The 23237-nt window shown below is 44.3% G+C and overlaps 1 protein-coding gene across 4 annotated transcripts in view; it reads right to left on the minus strand.

Annotated features, from left to right (window-relative positions):
* DDX42 (DEAD-box helicase 42) overlaps nucleotides 1-23237 on the minus strand; it is a 42034-nt gene that overhangs the window by 15903 nt on the left and 2894 nt on the right. For all 4 annotated transcript variants that reach the window (XM_077252744.1, XM_077252741.1, XM_077252742.1 and 1 more), the window contains 11 exons: nucleotides 21612-21833; nucleotides 21302-21452; nucleotides 20304-20365; nucleotides 19432-19468; nucleotides 2710-2862; nucleotides 2528-2632; nucleotides 2318-2437; nucleotides 2060-2236; nucleotides 1796-1924; nucleotides 1555-1654; nucleotides 1221-1268 (listed from right to left, as the gene is read on the minus strand). In XM_077252744.1, coding sequence (XP_077108859.1) covers nucleotides 1221-1268; nucleotides 1555-1654; nucleotides 1796-1924; nucleotides 2060-2236; nucleotides 2318-2437; nucleotides 2528-2632; nucleotides 2710-2862; nucleotides 19432-19468; nucleotides 20304-20365; nucleotides 21302-21452; nucleotides 21612-21826 — 1297 coding nt within the window. In that variant the 5' untranslated portion in view covers nucleotides 21827-21833. The remainder of the gene's footprint in view (nucleotides 1-1220; nucleotides 1269-1554; nucleotides 1655-1795; nucleotides 1925-2059; nucleotides 2237-2317; nucleotides 2438-2527; nucleotides 2633-2709; nucleotides 2863-19431; nucleotides 19469-20303; nucleotides 20366-21301; nucleotides 21453-21611; nucleotides 21834-23237) is intronic.

The following is a 23237-nucleotide window of genomic DNA, read 5'->3' on the forward strand; positions in this document are numbered from 1 at the left end:
AGTATGTTAGGGTCCCCGAATCCCCCTATTTCTCTGTCCTCTGATGTGCGATCACATCAGAGGACAGAGAAATAACTGATCGCTTTTTTTTTTTTGCGGTCGCCGGTAAACTGTTAATTACCGGCGATCGCAAAGCAGGGGTCGGTGCAAACCGACCCCGATCATGTTCTTTGGGGTCTCGGCTACCCCCGGCAGCCGAGACCCCAAAGATCTTCCGGGTGCCGGGCGGCGGGCGTACTGCGCGTGCGCCCGCCATTTTTTCCCGGAAAAAAGATGGCGGCGCTCATCGGGAGCCACGAGGAGCACCGGGGGAGGTAGGTAAGTATCGGGGGGCTATTGGGGGCCATCGAGGACCACATTTCTCTGTCCTCCGATGTGCGATCACATCGGAGGACAGAGAAATTAAAAGGCAAATCGCGTTTTGGTTTTTTTTGTTGCGACCGCCGGTAAACGGTTAATTACCGGCGATCGCAACTCGGGGGTCGGTAAAAACCCCCCGAATCATGTTCTCTGGGGTCTCGGCTACCCTCGGCAACCGAGACCCCAGAGAAAATCCGACTCTGGGGGGCGCTATTCACTTTTTCCACAGCGCCGTTAATTAACGGCGCTGTGGTTTAAGTACCCTTAGCAGCCGCCGTTAAAAGGCGTATCGGCGGTCGTTAAGGGGTTAAGGGCAGGGTTAAATTTGCCAGACAGTATTAACGAGAAATACCATTTGTTCTTTTGTTCTATTATATAAACTTATGTTGTATAATCTTCAATAAAATTAAAACACACACACACACACACACACTAAGAATTGCCATACTTCAGATGTAAAAATGCCTCAAGTCTGCAAGGAAAAAATAAACAAGTACTTGAGATTTCCAAAATCTCATTCAATTTGCTGAACTGAAGAGTATAATGCCAGTCGGTGGGGTGTACACTGCAGAGGAGGAGCTAACTTTTTTATTTGCATAGTGTCAGCCTCCTAGTGGCAGCAGCATACACCCATGGTTCCTGTGTCCCCCAATGAGAGGCGATAAAGAAAATAAACAAGTACTTGAGATTTCCAAAATCTCATTCAATTTGCTGGTACTGTAAACACTGAAAAATGCAACATGTGAACAAGTCCTAATAAAAGAGAAAAGAAAGAAAAAGGAGCTCTTTGTAAAACATTAAAAGAGTATTTAATACAATTCACTACTACCATCAGACACAAAGGCCCTTTGTTCACTTACTCTGTCGGTCTGGTCTCACATGATTAGCGATAGATCGTACTTGGTATTCTGAAAGCAGAGAGGACATTTCAGAACGTCTGGGAATAAAAATAATTATATGAATATATAGGGCTCATGCAGACGTCCGTGAATCTCTGTCGATCATGGACCAAAATGCATGGACTGCCCTCAGGTCTACTTATCCAAGCATGACAGCTTCATATATATTTCTATGCGGCTGTCATGTTCAGGTCGGGAGGCCCCTGGCCAGTCCATGTATTGTGCTCCATGATTGGACCAAGACCACGGACAGCCCTTACTCCGACAGTAAACTAAAGCCTGTCTGTGACCTTACCAAAACCCATGTCAAACATGCGGTCAGCTTCATCAAACACAAGATAGGAGACTCTCTGCAGGTTAGTTGCCTTCTTCTTCACATGGTCAATAAGACGTCCCTGTTAAAGAAAAATATTATAATTGTTTAGGTGTCAAAATTACACAGTGGGCATTGGAAGTACTACAGCTTTGTGAATGAAGTCTTAGCCCTCATATGTGCCTGTCTAGTGGTTCCAGTAGGCGATAACCAAGTCACTCACCGGTGTACAAACAACTATTTCTGCTCCTTCTTGCAGAGCTTTTGCCTGCTCCCACATACTGCCTCCTCCATACACTGCCACGGAACGTAGATTGTAGGCTTTACCAAATCGCTTACACTCATTGTGAATCTATCAAACAAGAACCACTGTCACCAATACACATATTACATCTCTTTCTGCAACTATCAATGAGTGAAAATGGAAAGAAATACAGAATGTAAATATCATTCATGACCAATAGTACTCCGTAGGACTAGGCAGTACCTGCTGGCACAACTCGCGTGTGGGACATACTATGACAGCAATGGGCCCGTCTCCTGGCTGTAGCTCCTTCTGATCCATAATATGTACTAGTATAGGCCAGATAAATGCTGCCGTCTTACCACTTCCAGTTTTGGCAATGCCAATCATGTCTCGTCCACTAAGCGCCACTGGAACACCCTGGAGAAGTGAGCAAGATAGTGTTAGGGAAAAGTAGAGGCCACTCAGAACATGGGAGGTTTGCAGTGGCATGGGCCTTACCTGGCACTGGATAGGTGTGGGCTGGGTGTATTCAGACTTCCTAATCTGGTGCATAAGCTGCTCATCAAATCCAAAGTGAGCAAAGCTACTGGCAGGACGTGGTGGGGCTGCTCCGGAGACCTGCATTTATTAGATACATTTACATTCCTGATCTCCATGAAACATTATGGTACATTGTAACATGAAGCCACATAACACTTATAGACTCACCCGCAGGTTCAGCTTATGTCTCAGCTCCACAATCTGCTGAGGAGTCAGAGATGTGATTTCCTCATGTTCTTCATAGAAGTTCTTCTCAAAAGGAGCATATTCTATCTGTAAAAATATCACAGCGTAAGAGATGAACGAGGTTGTGGGAGAAGTAGCTAAGCCCACAGTAATCCTGCCCTTACCTCTGTATGGTCTATAGGAGGCAGAGGATCAATAATGCGTTTGGTGGATGAGGCAATAGGGTTGCCATCACTGTCATACTCAAGGTTGTCTTCTTCCTCTTCTGGTAGGAGCCCAGCTGTTGGGTTCTCCGCCATGTACCGGAAATAGGCTTCCTATGGGAAAGAGAGAATTTCAGCAGACAAAACAAAATATTCTGCATACAGAAAAATCTAATTAAATCAAAAGGTCTGTAAAGTGGAGAAAACGGCCTGCTAGGTGGAATCTTATGTCCTTCAATTATTTTATTGTACAGATTGGTAATATAGCACACATGGAGGACTACGGGCCAGGCATTGCTTATATTCGAGATCACAGGGCAATGTAGAGACATTGTACAATTGCACATGAAGTCCCTAGTGCCCTGTAATGCTAAACTCTAAGGACTGTGTGTATAAGGCTTTAAAGAAGGGATAGGGAATTTCTAGCCGACAGGCCGTAAACTTCCCTTCTTCAGGCTGGATTCCTGTGACTTCAGTGCTTGTGTCACTGGCCCATTGCTTCTTCACTGCTAAACACTATGAAGCATGCAACATTCAATTACATCTGGACACTGGCCAGTGCAGGGTCAGGGCACTCTTTATTGGGCGTTAGCGTGCTCCCATGTGGTGCATATACACTCACGCCAGTCCCACTGTGCCTCCCGTGTGGATCATATACACTAACGCCAGTCCCAGTGTGTGTCCCGTGTGGTGCATATACAACCACGCCAGTCCCAGTGTGTCCCGTGTGGTGCATATACACTCACCCCAGTCCCACTGTGCCTCCCGTGTGGAGCATATACACTCACGCCAGTCCCAGTGTGCCCCCTGTGTGGTGCATATACACTAACGCCAGTCCCAGTGTGCCCCCCCCGTGTGGTGCATATACACTCACGCCAGTCCCAGTGTGTCCTGTGTGGTGCATATACACTCACGCCAGTCCCAGTGTGCCCCCCGTGTGGTGCATATACACTCACGCCAGTCCCAGTGTGCCCCCCGTGTGGTGCATATACACTCACGCCAGTCCCAGTGTGCCCCCCGTGTGGTGCATATACACTAACGCCAGTCCCAGTGTGCCCCCCCGTGTGGTGCATATACACTCACGCCAGTCCCAGTGTGCCCCCCGTGTGGTGCATATAGACTCACGCCAGTCCCAGTGGGTGTCCCATGTGGTGCATATACACTCACGCCAGTCCCAGTGTGCCCCCCGTGTCGTGCATATACACTAACGCCAGTCCCAGTGTCCCCCCCGTGTGGTGCATATACACTAACGCCAGTCCCAGTGTCCCCCCCGTGTGGTGCATATACACTCACGCCAGTCCCAGTGTGCCCCCCGTGTGGTGCATATAGACTAACGCCAGTCCCAGTGTGCCCCCCCCGTGTGGTGCATATACACTCACGCCAGTCCCAGTGTGTCCTGTGTGGTGCATATACACTCACGCCAGTCCCAGTGTGCCCCCCGTGTGGTGCATATACACTCACGCCAGTCCCAGTGTGCCCCCCGTGTGGTGCATATACACTCACGCCAGTCCCAGTGTGCCCCCCGTGTGGTGCATATACACTAACGCCAGTCCCAGTGTGCCCCCCCGTGTGGTGCATATACACTCACGCCAGTCCCAGTGTGCCCCCCGTGTGGTGCATATAGACTCACGCCAGTCCCAGTGGGTGTCCCATGTGGTGCATATACACTCACGCCAGTCCCAGTGTGCCCCCCGTGTCGTGCATATACACTAACGCCAGTCCCAGTGTCCCCCCCGTGTGGTGCATATACACTAACGCCAGTCCCAGTGTCCCCCCCGTGTGGTGCATATACACTCACGCCAGTCCCAGTGTGCCCCCCGTGTGGTGCATATAGACTCACGCCAGTCCCAGTGGGTGTCCCATGTGGTGCATATACACTCACGCCAGTCCCAGTGTGTGTCCCGTGTGGTGAATATACAACCACGCCAGTCCCAGCGTGTGTCCCGGGTGGTGCATATACACTCACGCCAGTCCCAGTGTGTGTCCCGTGTGGTGCATATACACTCACGCCGGTCCCAGTGTGTGTCCCGTGTGGTGCATATACACTCACGCCGGTCCCAGTGTGTGTCTCGTGTGGTGTATATACACTCACGCCAGTCCCAATGTGTGTCCCGGGTGGTGCATATACACTCACGCCAGTCCCAATGTGTCCTACGTGGTGTATATATGCACACACCACTCCCAGTGTGTCCTATGTGGTGTATATACACACACACCACTCCCAGTGTGTCCTATGTGGTGTATATACACACACACCACTCCCAGTGTGTCCTATGTGGTGTATATACACACACACACCACTCCCAGTGTGTCCTATGTGGTGTATAAATACACACACACACACACCACTCCCAGTGTGTCCTATGTGGTGTATATACGCACACACCACTCCCAGTGTGTCCTATGTGGTGTATATACACACACACACCACTCCCAGTGTGTCCTATGTGGTGTATATACGCACACACCACTCCCAGTGTGTCCTACGTGGTGTATATACACACACACACACACACCACTCCCAGTGTGTCCTACGTGGTGTATATACACACACACACCACTCCCAGTGTGTCCTATGTGGTGTATACACACACACCACTCCCAGTGTGTCCTATGTGGTGTATATACACACACACCACTCCCAGTGTGTCCTATGTGGTGTATAAACACACACCACTCCCAGTGTGTCCTATGTGGTGTACAGTATATACACACACATCACTCCCAGTGTGTCCTATGTGGTGTATAAACACACACCACTCCCAGTGTGTCCTATGTGGTGTATATACGCACACACCACTCCCAGTGTGTCCTATGTGGTGTATATACGCACACACCACTCCCAGTGTGTCCTATGTGGTGTATATACACACACACACCACTCCCAGTGAGTCCTATGTGGTGTATATACGCACACCACTCCCAGTGTGTCCTATGTGGTGTATAAACACACACCACTCCCAGTGTGTCATATGTGGTGTATATACGCACACACCACTCCCAGTGTGTCCTATGTGGTGTATATACACACACACCACTCCCAGTGTGTCCTATGTGGTGTATATACACACACACCACTCCCAGTGTGTCCTATGTGGTGTATATGCACACACACCACTCCCAGTGTGTCCTATGTGGTGTATATACGCACACACCACTCCCAGTGTGTCCTACGTGGTGTATATACACACACATACCACTCTCAGTGTGTCCTATGTGGTGTATATACACACACATACCACTCTCAGTGTGTCCTATGTGGTGTATATACAGCAATCTCTGTGTTTCTTACGTGATGGATATACACAGCAGTCTCTGTGTCTCCCAGGTGATATATACAGTAGCCTCAGTGTCTCCTATATCATACAACTGACCTCTGAAAGCTTGGGTTCTCTAAACAGTACATTGCAAACCTAGAAAAGCAGTTGTGAGTAGTAACATCATCAATACCACCTAACATCACACGTTTCACCAAAGAGAAACAATTCCAGCCATCGCATTAGGGGCGATTTACTTAAATATTTGACCAAATATAGCAGGATCATTTTTATTTTGATAAGTTTGTATGGTCTTCATAAATATCCAAATGGCCCTTGGAAGAAAAAAGGTACCTCACCCCTGCTTTAAAAACTAAGGGTCTGACTACTGGGACCCCCAGTGATGCCGAGAACACAGCTCTGAAGCACCGTTTTAAATGGAGCTGGAGGCCCGCCTTTTCCAGGATACAAAAAAGTCCACTTTTTGTGGATAAAACACTGTTGTGTGTGACACTGCAGAGAATCCCTGAAAAATGAACGGACAAAGCTGCAATACTGGACACAGGTCTCACAAAAGAAGAAAAAATAGCAGACCCCATATTGTAATCCTAGAAGAAATCATCTAAAGCAAACCAATCAGCACATTTTTATGTAAGGAATTATTCGTAAAGCTGCATAGGCGCTTTTCCCCAAATAAAATGGATACCTTTAATGTAGTGATCCAATAGCCAGTTATGAGAAATCTGGTGTAGAAACCACATTCAAATAAGGCTGAAAGTGCATTGGGGGAGTGTCAATGTGCTTGCTGCTTCTTCCAGGTACACTGACACTCCCCTAGTGCATTTCCAACCTGACTTTCATAAGGTATTGATATCAAATTGCTCAAGACAGGCTCCTTGGATTACTATATAAAAAGGGATCACTTTAATTGGGGGGGGGGGAGAAGCACCTATGCCTATATAACAGATCTCATCTCCCGAGATCTTGGTGCCGAGATCTCCATCCGCACATGCGTTGGCCCGGCAGTCATTTTCCCCAGAGTCCACCGCATAGTATACCATGTAAGTGTGGGGGCTCTGGGCTTTCACAAAAAGGCGGCAGAGCCTCCGAGCTACCGAACACCCACAGCGGCGCATATCCGAACACCCCCCTCATCCCTGCCTGCGGCCTGCAGCTCCACTATTGCTTGCCTCCTCCAGCAGCGAACCTGGGACCCTGCTCCACCACAGCCGGTAAGGTATATCCGCATTATAAGACGCACCCCCATTTCCCCAAAAAATTTTTTGGGAAAAAGTGCGTCTTATAATCCGAAAAATACAGTACACACTCCAACATTGAAATTGCATTGCTAAGAAAGTTGGCGTGAAAATTGATTTCGATGCAGAACCAAAAGTATGGCCATATCTCCAAAGTGTCCTAGGAGCCATTTTTCAACACAAAAATGCCAATCTGCATGATGCTCTTGCTACATTGAGACACCTAAGCGGCCTAAACGTGCTACCATGGCCTGCAGTGTCGCCGGACTTTGGACAGCAATTGCGAAAGGAGCTGCCAGCAGCATATCTTGACGATTCAGCGTTTCAGAACAGTCCTCAGACAACCATTAATAACCTCAATAATAACATGACAAGACATATGATTGTCTGTCGATCATACTAAAAACTGAATGAACAGATGTTTTTTAATTCTTGCTTCCATTTTTTCATCAGTTGCATATCATTGACATGTCTAGCCATCCTGTGATTTCCATAATTTCATGAAATTTCCTTCTCAGTGGTACAATTTCAATGTTGAAGAGTGTCACCGACGGTGATGAGAGGACACTTTTAAGCTACAAGGATGCCAAGAAGCAGCCTCTTGGACTGCAAACAGAGAGGATAACAGGGTACCTCTTGTGGTCACATACAACTCCCACATGAACATCCTAAGGAAAACTGGCGCTGATCTCCAACCCATAGTCCACAGGAACCACAAACTGAAAGACATATTCCCAGAACTACCACTTCACTCCTACAAACAGCCCCCTAACTTAAGGAATCTCCTTTTGAAAGGTGTCCTCTCATCACCATCAGTGACCAGAACATTCCCATGTAACAATAAAAATGCAAAACTTGTACCCACATATTACCCACAAATATAGTCCGTGTACCAAACACAAATCAGGACTATAAGGTCACGGGTTTCTTTTCATGTTCATCCTACAATGTACGAGGTGCCCTGGAGGTATATATATTGTGAAAACCATGCAAAAACTACACTGACACACAATCAGGAATGAGCTGGACACGCTTGTGGGAAAAACATTTCACTGGACCTGGACACAGTATGACAGACTTAAAAGTCTTAATACTAAAAAGTCATTTTAAGGACAACAGAGAGAGAAACAATTGGGAATTCAAACTGATAAAGATATTCAATTCTTTGATACAATTTAACAATTGGACTTATGACTCACTCATTCCCACTGCCTCTCCTTTTGTAAGAAAAAGCCGAATTTGATTTTTTGGGCTTATCTTTATCATCACCCCTCACACCTCATGAACAAATGTCCTACTGTAGTATCCCTTGAGGCTATGTGCACACGCTGCGGAACGGTGTGCGGATTTTTCCGCACTGATTTTGATAAATCCGCAGGGCAAAAACACTTTTTCCTGTGGATTTACCGCGGTTTTACACCTGCGGTTTTCTAATATGGAGCCGGTGTAAAACCGCTGCGGAATCCGCACAAAGAATTGACATGCTGCGGAAAATAAACCGCTGCGTTTTTTTTCCGCAGCATGTGCACAGCGGTTTTTATTTTCCATAGGTTTACATGGTACTGTACACCGCATGGAATACTGCTGCGGTTCCGCAGGGTCAAAAACGCTGCGCATCCGCAGTAAAAACCGCAACATGTGAACATGGCCTAAATGTTGTGCATTTTTCTTATTAATTCATTTGTAATTAAGCCTGAAGAAGGAGCCTCTGTGCTCTGAAAGCTGCAAACATATAATATTTTTTGGATAGCCAATAAAGGTATCACTCCTTTTGTCATCATTGGGCAGAAAAGTATTCACACCCAAGGACAGAGGGAATTTTTAATTCTTTAGCTTACTAATCAATGCCTATGTACCAACCAAATGTGAGGTCTATCAGTGGCGGCCAGTCACGTAGGCATAGAATGCAGCACTTACAAACCCTTTGCTATAGAGCTAGTAAGGCCTCTTTCACACTTCCGTTTTTTTTACAATCGGTCACAATCCGTCAAAATGTTGAAAAGACGGATCCTGTGCGGATAGTAAAAAACAGGTGTACTGGAGCCGTTTTTTTGAGGGTTCCAGTGCATCCTAGAAGGCTATGTGCACATGTTGTGTATGTGTCTTAGCCGCGGTTTTTCGCTGCGAAAACACATGCACAACCCATGATAAAAATAATAAAAAAAAATGTTAAAAAATCGTGATATTCTTACCTTCCGGTGTCCCGCACAGCCCCCACAGTCTTCCCAATGCTCGCGATGCTCCGTTCCCAGTGATGCATAGCGAGACAATGACCTGTGATGACATAGCGGTCTCGCAAGACCGCTACATCATTGGGTCATTTCGCTATGCATCACTGGGAACCAGAGCTGCCGGCAGCATCACGAGCATCGGGGGGGCCGCGGGAAGGCTGCGGTGGCCGCCGGAAGGTAAGAATATCACGATTTTTAATTTTTCTTTAATTATTTTTAACATTATATCTTTTTACTAGTAAAAAGAGAGCGCGAGAGAGAATTTCCCTGACGGGAAATTCTTCTGCGCATGCTCAGTTTGAAAAGATGGAACCCATCGCTGGATTCCTGCTTTTCTCAGTCAGCGCTTAGCGATTTTCCGATGGTCAGAAAATACGTTCCTCTGTGCGTTGTCTCTGCCTGACAGACAGCAATTTTACGACGGATCCAGCGCACGACGGATGAAATGTGAGGACATCCGTCACAATCCGTCGCTAATACAAGTCTATGAGAAAAAAACGGATCCAGCAGCACCATTTGCTGGATCCGTTTTTTTCACAAAACGACGCATTGTGATGGAAAAAGAAAGACTGAAGTGTGAGAGGACTAAGTGGTTCTTTTAGTTAGGAAAACTAATGCTCGCTGGGATTGGGAGCTTACCATGCACTCCAGTGATCCTAGCCAGTTTCAGAGTAGTGCTCTATATGAAAGAAGTTGAATACAGTGCATATTCGTTAACCTAGTCAATTCTGTTCTTGAGAATGGAGAGAATTTTTAATCAGTAAATGGCAAAGTTTCTTGTTTTTACAAACACTTTGCAATGTTACCCATGAAAGAACATTGGAATAACCCATTAACCCCTTCACCCCCAAGGGTGGTTTGCACGTTAATGACCGGGCCAATTTTTACAATTCTGACCACTGTCCCTTTATGAGGCTATAACTCTGGAACGCTTTGACGGATCTTGGCGATTCTGACATTGTTTTCTCGTGACATATTGTACTTCATGTTAGTGGTAAAATTTCTTTGATATAACTTGCGTTTATTTGTGAAAAAAATGGAAATTTGGCAAAAATTTTGAAAATTTAGCAATTTTCCAACTTTGAATTTTTATGCCCTTAAATCACAGACATATGTCACGCAAAATACTTAATAAGTAACATTTCCCACATGTCTACTTTACATCAGTACAATTTTGGAACCAAAATTTTTTTTTGTGACGGAGTTATAAGGGTTAAAAGTTGACCAGCAATTTCTCATTTTTACAACACCATTTTTTTTTAGGGACCACATCTCATTTGAAGTCATTTTGAGGGGTCTATATGATAGAAAATACCCAAGTGTGACACCATTCTAAAAACTGCACCCCTCAAGGTGCTCAAAACCACATTCAAGAAGTTTATTAACCCTTCAGGTGTTTCACAGGAATTTTTGGAATGTTTAAATAAAAATGAACATTTAACTTTTTTTCACACAAAATTTATTTCAGCTCCAATTTGTTTTATTTTACCAAGGGTAACAGGAGAAAATGGACCCCCAAAGTTGTTGTACAATTTGTCCTGAGTACGCTGATACCCCATATGTGGGGGTAAACCACTGTTTGGACGTATGGCAGAGCTCGGAAGGAAAGGAGCGCCATTTGACTTTTCAATGCAAAATTGACTGGAATTGAGATGGGACGCCATGTTGCGTTTGGAGAGCCCCTGATGTGCCTAAACACTGAAACCCCCTACAAGTGACACCATTTTGGAAAGTAGACCCCCTAAGGAACTTATCTTGATGTGTGGTGAGCACTTTGACCCACCAAGTGCTTCACAGAAGTTTATAATGCAGAGCCGTAAAAATAAAAAATCATATTTTTTCATAAAAATGATCTTTTTGCCCCCAATTTTTTATTTTCCCAAGGATAAGAGAAGATATTGGACCCCAAAAAATGTTGTGCAATTTGTCCTGAGTACGCTGATACCCCATATGTGGGTGTAAACCATTGTTTGGGCGCATGGCAGAGCTTGGAAGGGAAGGAGCGCCATTTGACTTTTCAATGCAAAATTGACTGGAATTGAGATGGGACGCCATGTTGCGTTTGGAGAGCCCCTGATGTGCCTAAACATTGAAACTCCCTACAAGTGACACCATTTTGGAAAGTAGACCCCCTAAGGAACTTATCTAGATGTGTGGTGAGCACTTTGACCCACCAAGTGCTTCACAGAAGTTTATAATGCAGAGCCGTAAAAATAAAAAATCATATTTTTTCATAAAAATGATCTTTTTGCCCCCAATTTTTTATTTTCCCAAGGGTAAGAGAAGAAATTGGACCCCAAAAAATGTTGTGCAATTTGTCCTGAGTACGCTGATACCCCATATGTGGGTGTAAACCATTGTTTGGGCGCATGGCAGAGCTTGGAAGGGAAGGAGCGCCATTTGACTTTTCAATGCAAAATTGACTGGAATTGAGATGGGACGCCATGTTGCGTTTGGAGAGCCCCTGATGTGCCTAAACATTGAAACTCCCTACAAGTGACACCATTTTGGAAAGTAGACCCCCTAAGGAACTTATCTAGATGTGTTTTGAGAGCTTTGAACCCCCAAGTGTTTTACTACAGATTATAACGCAGAGCCGTGAAAATAATTTTTTTTTTTTTCTCAAAAATGATTTTTTAGCCCCCAGCTTTGTATTTTTACAAGGGTAACAGAATAAATTGGACCCCAAAATTTGTTGTCCAATTTGTCCTGAGTACGCTGATACCCCATATGTGGGGGGGAACCACTGTTTGGGCGCATGACAGAGCTCGGAAGGGAAGGAGCGCCATTTGGAATGCAGACTTAAATGGATTGGTCAGCAGCCGTCACGTTGCATTTGCAGAGCCCCTGATGTACCCAAACAGTACAAACCCCCCACAAGTGACCCCATATTGGAAACTAGACCTCCCAAGGAACTTATCTAGATGTGTTTTGAGAACTTTGAACCCCCAAGTGTTTCACTAAAGTTTATAGCGCAAATCCGTGAAAATAAAAATTCTTTTTTTTTTTCACAAAAATGATTTTTTAGCCCCCAGTTTTGTATTTTCACAAGGGTAACAGGATAAATTGGACCCCAAAAGTTGTTGTCCAATTTGTCCTGAGTACGCTGATACCCCATATGTGGGGGGGAAACACTGTTTGGGTGCATGACAGAGCTCGGAAGGGAAGGAGCGCCATTTGGAATGCAGCCTTAAATGGATTGGTCTGCAGGCGTCACGTTGCATTTGCAGAGCCCCTGATGTACCCAAACAGTACAAACCCCCCACAAGTGACCCCATATTGGAAACTAGACCTCCCAAGGAACTTATCTAGATGTGTTGTGAGAACTTTGAACCCCCAAGTGTTTCACTACAGTTTATAACGCAGAGCCGTGAAAATAAAACATCTTTTTTTTCCCACAAAAATGATTTTTAGCCCCCCAAATTTTTATTTTCCTAAGGATAACAAGAGAGCTTGGACCCCAGAAGTTGTTGTTCAATTTGTCCCGAGTACGCTGATAACACATATGTTGGGGTAAACCCCTTTTTGGGCGCACGGGAGAGCTCGGAAGGGAAGGAGCACTGTTTTACTTTTTCAACGCAGAATTGGCTGGAATTGAGATTGGACGCCATGTCGCGCTTGGAGAGCCCCTGATGTGCCTGGACAGTGGAAACTCCCCAATTCTACCTGAAACCCTAACCCAAACACACCCCTAACCCTAATCCCAACGGTAACCCTAACCACACCCCTAGCCCTGACACACCCATAATTCTAATCCCAACCCTAATCCAAACGTAAATGTAATCCTAACCCTAACTTTAGCCCCAACCCTAACTTTAGCCCCAACCCTAACTTTAGCCCCAACCCTAACTTTACCTCCAACCCTAACCCTAACCCTAAACGTGACTGAACTACGTGGCACTGAACTACGTGGCACTGAACTACGTGGCACTGAACTACGTGGCACTGAACTACGTGGCACTGAACTACGTGGCACTGAACTACGTGGCACTGAACTACGTGGCACTGAACTACGTGGCACGTGGCACTTAAATACGTGGCACTTAAATACGTGGCACTGAAACACGTGGCACTGAAACACGTGGCACTGAAATACGTGGCACTTAAATACGTGGCACTTAAATACGTGGCACTTAAATACGTGGCACTTAAATACGTGGCACTTAAATACGTGGCACTTAAATACGTGGCACTTAAATACGTGGCACTTAAATACGTGGCACTTAAATACGTGGCACTTAAATACGTGGCACTTAAATACGTGGCACTTAAATACGTGGCACTTAAATACGTGGCACTTAAATACGTGATACGTGGCACTGAAATACGTGGCACTGAAATACGTGGCACTGAAATACGTGGCACTGAAATACGTGGCACTGAAATACGTGGCACTGAAATACGTGGCACTGAAATACGTGGCACTGAAATACGTGGCACTGAAATACGTGGCACTTAAATACGTGGCACTTAAATACGTGGCACTTAAATACGTGATACGTGGCACTTAAATACGTGGCACTGAAATACGTGGCACTGAAATACGTGGCACTGAAATACGTGGCACTGAAATACGTGGCACTGAAATACGTGGCACTGAAATACGTGGCACTGAAACACGTGCAACTGAAATACGTGGTACTAAAATATGTGGCACTGAAATAGGTGATACGTGGCACTGAAATACGTGATACGTGGCACTGAAATACGTGGCACTGAAACACGTGGCACTGAAATACGTGGCACTGAAATACGTGGCACTGAAATACGTGGCACTGAAATACGTGGCACTATGACTGTCAGAAAATGTTCATTAAACGGTTAGGGGTGAGGTTAGGGGTAGAGTTAGGGTTAGGGTTTGGATCCCTTTATCACCTTGATTGTGGTGGGTGGCTTTTCAGTGTGTTTTCTGTTTTTTTTCGATAAAAATGCATGCGTTTTTAACGCAAACAAACGCATGTGCTTAAAAACACCAAGAAAATACTGCAGGTTGTATTTCTGAAAATTAACGCATGCAGAAAAAAACCGCATGCGTTTGAAAACGCGACCAAACGTGTACAAAAAAACCGCATGCGTTTTCAATGTTAAATATAGGGAAAAAACGCATGCGTTTTTTTGTGCAAAAAACGCTGCAGACAAAAACGCAAGTGTGAAACCAGCGACGCTTTTTATAGCAAAAAAGTTTTTGCGTCTCCACATTTTGAGACCTATAATTTTTCCACATTTTGCTCCACAGAGTCATGTGAGGTCTTGTTTTTTGCGGGACGAGTTGACGTTTTTATTGGTAACATTTTCGGACACGTGACCATTTTTGATCGCTTTTTATTCCGATTTTTGTGAGGCAGAATGACCAAAAACCAGCAATTCCTGAATTTCTTTTGGGAGAGGCGTTTATACCGTTCCGCGTTTGGTAAAATTGATAAAGCAGTTTTATTCTTCGGGTCAGTACGATTACAGCGATATCTCATTTATATCATTTTTTTTATGTTTTGGCGCTTTTATACGATAAAAACTATTTTATAGAAAAAATAATTATTTTGGTATCGCTTTTTTCTCAGGACTATAACTTTTTTATTTTTTTGCTGATGATGCTGTATGGCGGCTTGTTTTTTGCGGGACAAGATGACGTTTTCAGCGGTACCATGGATATTTATATCAGTCTTTTTGATCGCGTGTTATTCCACTTTTTGTTCGGCGGTATGGTAATAAAGCGTTGTTTTTTGCCTCGTTTTTTTTTTTTTTTCCTTACGGTGTTTACTGAAGGGGTTAACTAGTGGGGCAGTTTTATAGGTGGGGTCGTTACGGACGCGGCGATACTAAATATGTGTACTTTTATTGTTTTTTTTTTTTATTTAGATAAAGAAATGTATTTATGGGAATAATATATTTTTTTTTTTTCATTATTTTGGAATATTTTTTTTTATTTTTTTTTTACACATTTGGAAATTTTTTTTTTTACTTTTTTACTTTGCCCCAGGGGGGGACAATACAGATCGGTGATCTGCCAGTTTGCATAGCACTCTGACAGATCACCGATCTGCGAGAAGTACAGGCTGCTTCACAGTGCCTGCTCTGAGCAGGCGTCTGTGAAGCCACCTCCCTCCCTGCAGGACCCGGATCCGCGGCCATCTTGGATCCGGGTCTGGAGCAGGCAGGGAGGGAGGTAAGACCCTCGCAGCAACGCGATCACATCGCGTTGCTGCGGGGGGCTCAGGGAAGCCCGCAGGGAGCCCTCTCCCTGCGCGATGCTTCCCTGCATCGCCGGCACATCGCGATCATGTTTGATCGCGGTGTGCCGGGGGTTAATGTGCCGGGGGCGGTCCGTGACCGCTCCTGGCACATAGTGCCGGATGTCAGCTGCGATAGGCAGCTGACACCCGGCCGCGATCGGCCGCGCTCCCCCCGTGAGCGCGGCCGATCGCGCTGGACGTACTATTCCGTCCTTGGGAAGTAGGGCCCACCCCACATGGACGGAATAGTACGTCCAATGGCAGAAAGGGGTTAAACATTAATGGCCTATCCAGCAGAACAAAGCATCTATGACACGCCAGCAAGCACCATGGCTTGTTTTTTGCGGGACGAGTTGTATTTTTGAACGACACCATTGGTTTGCTAGTGTACTAGAAAATGGGATAAAAAAAATCCAAGTGCGGTGAAATTACAAAAAAAGTGCAATCCCACACTTGTTTTTTTGTTTGGCTTTTTTGCTAGGTTCACTAAATGATAAAATTGACCTGCCATTATTATTCTCCAGGTCATTCATTACGAGTTCATAGACAACAAACACGTCTAGGTTCTTTACCTAAGTGGTGCAAAAAAAATTCCAAACTTTGCTAAAAATAAATAAAATAAATTGCACCATTTTCTGATACCAGTAGCGTCTCCATTTTTCATGATCTGGGGTTGGGTTATTTTTTTGCATGCTGAGCTGACGTTTTTATTGATACCATTTTGGTGCAGATATGTTCTTTTGATCGCCCATTATTGCATTTTAATCCTAACACTCATGTAGAAATTGCAACTTCACCCAGTGTACCAGTGAATAGCTGGTAATGGGCAGAGCCACCATCAGGGCATCACTGCCCTTACTGGTGTATGGGCCCCAGGAGCAGGATTCTGCCTGCATAGTTGCAATCTATTGCTGTGCAGGATCGGCTTCCTGCACTGCAAGAGGAGCTGCCTGCCAGAGACTGGCAGCTGACGTCGGCGTGCTTGTCGCCGGAATATGACGTCACACGTCCATGCCTCAAATGGTTGAGGAAGAGGATGCCGTTGAACCACGGACAGATAAGGAGAAACCTTTTTTCGCACTGAAATCCACAATATCGGGAGACATACTGGATGGAGGGAAGGATGGGAGAACATATGGGGCAGGATAGCGGACGTTATTACAGCAAGGTGCCAGAATGTGAGACATTATTACTGTAGAGGCTAATTGAGGGATATTATTACCATTGTGATATATTTTATTTTTGAGGATACTATTTTCAGTGGGAGTCCTGTTATTGTGCAGTGCGACAATGTCACAATTTTTTCTTCATCATGCGCAGTGTAGAGGTTGAAGAAACATTGGGGAATGTGCTCTAGATAACGGTGTTATTTTCTGTAAAGATGAGTCCTGGCTAGAAGAAGTGATTGCTGTCTGCGCTGGATGAAGAAGCAAAGCGAAGATGAATATCTTCAACTAGAGACATCACTGGTGACCACTGCATTACCTGTACACTGACACTGTATATATAGAGCTCCTGTATATAAATGTCACTTATGGTAATATTAATATTGTGGGTTTTTTTTAATTAATGATCAGTATTGTACTATTCAGTCTGTTCTAGTTATGGTGTGACGGTATTGGTTCCTTGCATGTGATATTATTCATTGGCTATATGCTGGTAACACGTGACCACAAAAGAAAAAATGGTGTACCAGTCCTAAAGTAGAACAAAATCAATTTTATTCAAGCTATAAAACATGAGACAAGTCAAACAGTGACAGTGATGGGTTAAAACCGGCGCACAGGCCATAACTGCAACAAAAGAGGAACAACACGGCACCCATCATAGGAAACATAAAGGTTCAGGCTCATATGGAGACCGTCCACAGGCTAACAGTATATATATACTCCATAATCCAACTGTGGGAACGCACATGAACGGAACAATATAAGAACCAGAACATACCGATGTAAGTAAGAAATAGTTATGCGGCAGGTACCGTGATGTCCCCCTCCTCCCGACGCGCGTTTCGGGTGTCCCTTCCTCAAGGGAGGCATAACACGTGGTATGGTCATGGTGTGACGATATCTGTTCCGTGTATGTGGTATTATTCATTCAATATGTGGTGGTGAAATGTGGTCTGGTCAGGGTGTGGCAGCATTTGTTCCTTGTATGTGGTATTATTGGCCATTTTTAAAATTGTATGTGACACATTCCCTTAAAGAAAAATAAAGAAAAATATACCTAAAAAAATTATTGGGTATTTTAAGAAATGTTTAATAGGTTACAGCAGTGTAGAGCCCTGACAAAAGAGTCTAATTTGTTGTGCTGGCGACTTAAAAAAAATCTTTTGGCCAAAACAAAAGCTGTTGGTTATGTATATGATCTAGAGTTCAATGGGAACTGTAAGGGTAAGTTCACACAGGGCGTTTTTTTGCTGCATTTTTTATGCTAATTTTCAGCTGTTTTTTACAATACCAGCAAAGCCTATGAGATTTCAGAAATCTCATGCACACACATTGGTTTTTTGTGTGATCAGTATTTTGTGCTTTGTTGCTTTTTTGGACATAGAGCATGTCACTTCTTTCAGCGTTTTTAGTGCGTTTTTTCACCCATTGACCTGAATGGGTGTTGAAAAAAACGCAGCAAAAACATAGGTATCATTATTTGCTGCTGAAAATCCAAGGACATTAGCATGGACAAAGAAAAAAAACACACCAAAAAACGCATAATAAAAAACAAATACGCACCAAACAATGCACCAAAAACGCACCTAAACCTGGGTTTTTGACGCAGCTTCTTTACTGCCAAGATGATCAGGTTTTGCTGCAGAACAAAAAGCAGCAAAAACGTCCTGTGTGAACTTACCCTTAATGTGTGATTGGTGAGGATGTGGTGCAGAAGTGGAGTTTTTCTAAGCGAGTGTGGAAGGTTCGCAGGGTGGAGCCTAGGCAGAGTCTCAAGGGGGCCCGAAAATTTTGCCTATATGGGTCCCTGAAATTCCTGGTGGCAGCCCTGGTAGTGGGTATTGACACCAGAGCTATGACATAGAAATGATGAAACAGGGTATCCCCAGGATTGAAGTGTAGAAGTGGACGCACTCCAGTGAAGTAAGGGTATGAACACATAAAACCATTTAGACACCGATGTAGCCGATACAGCAAAATGCTGGCAGCTTAGACTCTATATTGCCAAATATAAAGAATGGGCGGCTTCCCAGCAGAAGTCTTCTGAAGAATGAACAGTTTCAATCCGAGTGGATAAAAGAAGTGGCAGAAGACAGAACATGTGCACAGAATGTCATTTTGGCATTACTGTGCATTATGTTCATTTTATTGAGCACTTTTGCTGCACTTTTTCAGGATACGCCATGTGCACACACCCTCAGAATTCTTACAACCATTTGACTAATCAGCCCAGCTACTGCAGACATTTAAAAGTATGTGTAACCATGTTTTGATCTCCTTTTACACACATGGTTAGATTTTTTGATACAATTACATGGACTTTAATTATATTTATATGATAAAAAGTTTCATGCATTTTCTGCTTGCACTTTTCAGATTAAAACCCATTTTAAAACATTAGTCAATGTTTTATCAGTTATCCTCCAGGCCATAAAGCTGGTATCAAATCCCTACAGCCACTTTTTGCTTAAAGGACCAGATATCCTGCATTGCTTGACTACTAGTTTCAGTAAAAAACAAAAGCAAAACCACAAACTTACCTGGTCATCTTCTTCCTCAATGTCATCCCTGATACCCCTGCAAGAAAAAAGAGGAAAAACAAACTTCCCTGCACTCAGTTCAGATACCAGCCTTAGAAATATTGTGGGGCGTACATTCATGAACAAAAGGGGTATGTGCTGCTGGAAAAAGGCCCTGAATGTTGTAAATGTACAGGAAAGCCTTAGCTTGGAAGTATGTGGATGTCAATTGCAATTTGCATCAGGAGGCTAATAGAGCATACCTGCAGGTTTATGGGAGCTCTGAAGCTGCGAGGCTGCCACAATAAACACCTGGCTGCCGGGAGGAACTGAACTTAATTCCTCTTGGCAGCCTGGGGCTTTCCTTGATAGAGACGCAGCTTTAGTCACTCTTCACAGGTGAGTGGCAGCTGTAACCATGCCCCGACCCCGACTGACAGCCGGCTCAGCAGTGCATCAGTACAGAGCCGGCTGTCAGTCAGTGTCAGGGCATGGATACAGCCGCCGCTCACTATGTACTGAACAGTGACTCAAGCCACGTCTCTATGAATGAAAGCCCTAGGCTGCTGAGAGGAATTAAGATCAGTTCCTCCCGGCAGCCAGGCTTTCAGTGCGGCGGCCTCACAGCGCTATAAACTTGTAGATTATTTGCAGCTCAATAGTGTTTTTAGACATGACAGGTTCCCTTTAAGGGCCCAGTCATCTTCATACAGTATTCTTTTTAAACACATCGGGGGGACACATCTTGTACATAGTGAGAGGCTCGTCAGTGTGTTACATGTGAGACAAGTGTAGATCAATGACACAGATGCTAAAGGGGATAAGGGAGAATCTCGACATGTTGACCAGGGGGCGTAAAAAGGACTAATATTTAAACGGCAGCTTCCAAATACCTTGCATTCTTCTTCTCCTTGTCTTTTTCCTCGAGTTTTCTCATGTCCCGAGCAGCCTGATCCTGAGCACAACAGAAATAAACCATAATTCACACAAATGCGGCACACTCTGCGCTTTCCTTTACGGCAGGGGTGAAAAACAGCTTTTCGCCATAAGGAAACATTCTCAGATAACCAACCCTGACAATCCCAATAAAAATCGGTATTAGTGGGTGTTGCCTTCTGAGACAAATATAATGCTGGTTTCAGAAGACAGACAATCCCCATGCACCTATACACAATACAAAAAAAAAACAAAAAAAAAACATGCAAGACATTGAAAGAGTCAAGCGTTTCCCTTCTCCGAAGTCTACTCATGCATGGATACTTCCCATCAACTCTTTTCTGTGCAAAGCTGGAGTCATGACTCTGCTACTCAGTAAATTATTGGGCTCAGAGAGATGGAAACACAGTGCACCATTTTACCTATCACTGGTCAGGTGCTAAGCATCACTTCTGCTCGTCTAGGACATTGAAAATACATGCAGCATCCAACAGACGCCGTCAAGAATACCTTCTTGACCATATGGTGGGGGGCTGCACAGAATGACATTGCAACATGTACACCTTTGCAATAAGGGAAGAGGAAGTGGAGGGGACACCACTCCCAAAGATAATAGGGCAATAAAAAACAAATCAATTCACTCACAGAAATGTAATACCACAACAAAAGTATAAGAAGAATGTATACAATTTTTCAAGATCACTGCTTGCTGTCATTCAATAGGACTGCATTGTTTTTTAGCAGGTGATGAAAACCTATCCTGTCCCTGAGATGAAGGTGCACTGCTTGTTAGACAGAGCTTGGATACACTACTATCCACTAGTGGAAAAAAAAAAAAAAAAGTTCCTATAGACAGTAAGCAGACATCCTTAAAAAAAGCATATGACTTTTAAACAGATTACATCTACTTGTTTAAACTGAAATACCCCCATAATGAGATGTGAAAAGATATCACCTCTACTTCTGCCATAAACGCCTCTAGGGGATCTTCATCACTGTCCGAATCTGTTGTTTTGGAGCGAAACTGCTGTCTGGTTGGAGAATTCTCTGCAGGGATGTATGGCAGGTCTACATTACTGGAGTCTTCTTCCTCATCATCAAAGTATCTGTAGACAAGACAAGAAGCACAGGTTAAAAAAATAACTCCAGCTCCACAAACATATAAACCTTACCCATGACCCCTGCACATCTGTGACTAATCCTGGAAGTTACAACCCGTCCTGACTGAGCAGGCACATGCCCCGTCCTCTCTGATTTGTACTTACGCATTCTCCTCATCAAAGTTGGCCCTCTTAGACCCAATCTTGTAAAATGATGGTAGCTGGGAGCTGTTGGCAGAGCCATAGCCAGGAGCTGGACCCCGGAAAGCACTATGTGATGTCTGTGGGAGCTTTGGTTCTTCCTTCTTTCCTGCAGAGATGGCAAATCCCCCAAAACCAAAGCCGCGTTTGTTACTCGGTCCGCCTTTATTCCAGTTCATGACTGAGCTAAAAAGCAAAAAACAAAACAGTTATGACACAAGCTACAACATATGTTCTTGTGTGAGAAGCAGAATGATGCATGGCAATCCAGTCTGAAGATTTCCTCCTAGTATGTGCTCCATCATCAGGATCTCTTCCAATCAATGAATCGTGGCCCACAGTAGAGGAATTATTCATTAACACCTTTCCTTCCCATGATCACGGAATAGTACATCATACAGAGGGTGCAGCTGAATGGAGCAGGCTTGGCCAACTCTGCACAGATCAGCTGCCAGTACTGCCAGGCAGTATGCACACGGTGCGTTTATGTGGTATTTTTCCCACACAAAACTGCTAGGGAATTCTTATGCCAGCAAAGTCAATGAGAATCCTGACTTGCTGTGCACATGATCAGCATTTTTGCTGCTTTTAAATCCAAAGCATGTCAATTCTTTGTGCATTTCTCACCTATTAACTTCAATTGAGTCAAGTCAAATAAGCAGGAAAAATGTAGGTATAAAAAGGCTTGCGTAATTGCTGCTTTTTTATGAACTTCCTATATCTGGTGTTTACTGCACTGTCATCTGTATGACAGCTTGAGAAATACCGCCCGGCTCTGATCGGGGGTAAGATTGTTACCGCTGGTCAGAGCGCTGTGGGGTCACACTATCAGATGTCAACGTGAGCCTATTGCTGTGACTGTGACCCACGATAAATAGCTTACTGATGAGAGACTACTACTCTTATCAGCCTACGCCTGCAGTCGCTGAAAACAGAGAGAGCAGGCACCGCTGATGGGTTGCCCATTGCTGTGACTGTAACCCACGATAAAGAGCTTACTGATGAGAGACTACTAATCCTATCAGCCTACGCCTGCTGTCGCTGAAAACAGAGAGCATAAATCTAAATATTGGCCTGCACTCTATAATAGGTCGGGGTGCTGGTAAGACAGACCGTATGGTCTAATAACAGAATATGATAAATCTACCGCACTCCCTAAGTGGAATATCTCATACAGAAATATAGATTTTGAAATGCTAATTTATTCAAATACAAGTAGAAATTAGAATCAGTCATATACATCGGATTAAAACGTTTCGACCCTCCCGGGTCTTAGTCGAAGGTCGCTGTGAATATAAAAAACAACATACAAACATTGAAATGAACATAATGATAATTAATACAACATTATAAATAAGCTATAGTGTATAACAGTTCTCGTTTATACAGTATACGTTCCTAGTGTCATCAATAGCCACAGGGCAAGATGTTTTTTATATTCACAGCGACCTTAGACTAAGACCCGGGAGGGTCGAAAGGTCCGATTGTTGTGTCGCATGTACACATTGTACCAAGTCACCTTTGTTTTGATCCGATGTATATGACTGATTCTAATTTCTACTTGCGTTTGAATAAATTAGCATTTCAAAA

Source organism: Ranitomeya variabilis, chromosome 4, assembly GCF_051348905.1.
Source record: "Ranitomeya variabilis isolate aRanVar5 chromosome 4, aRanVar5.hap1, whole genome shotgun sequence".
Taxonomy (NCBI): Eukaryota; Metazoa; Chordata; class Amphibia; order Anura; family Dendrobatidae; genus Ranitomeya; species Ranitomeya variabilis.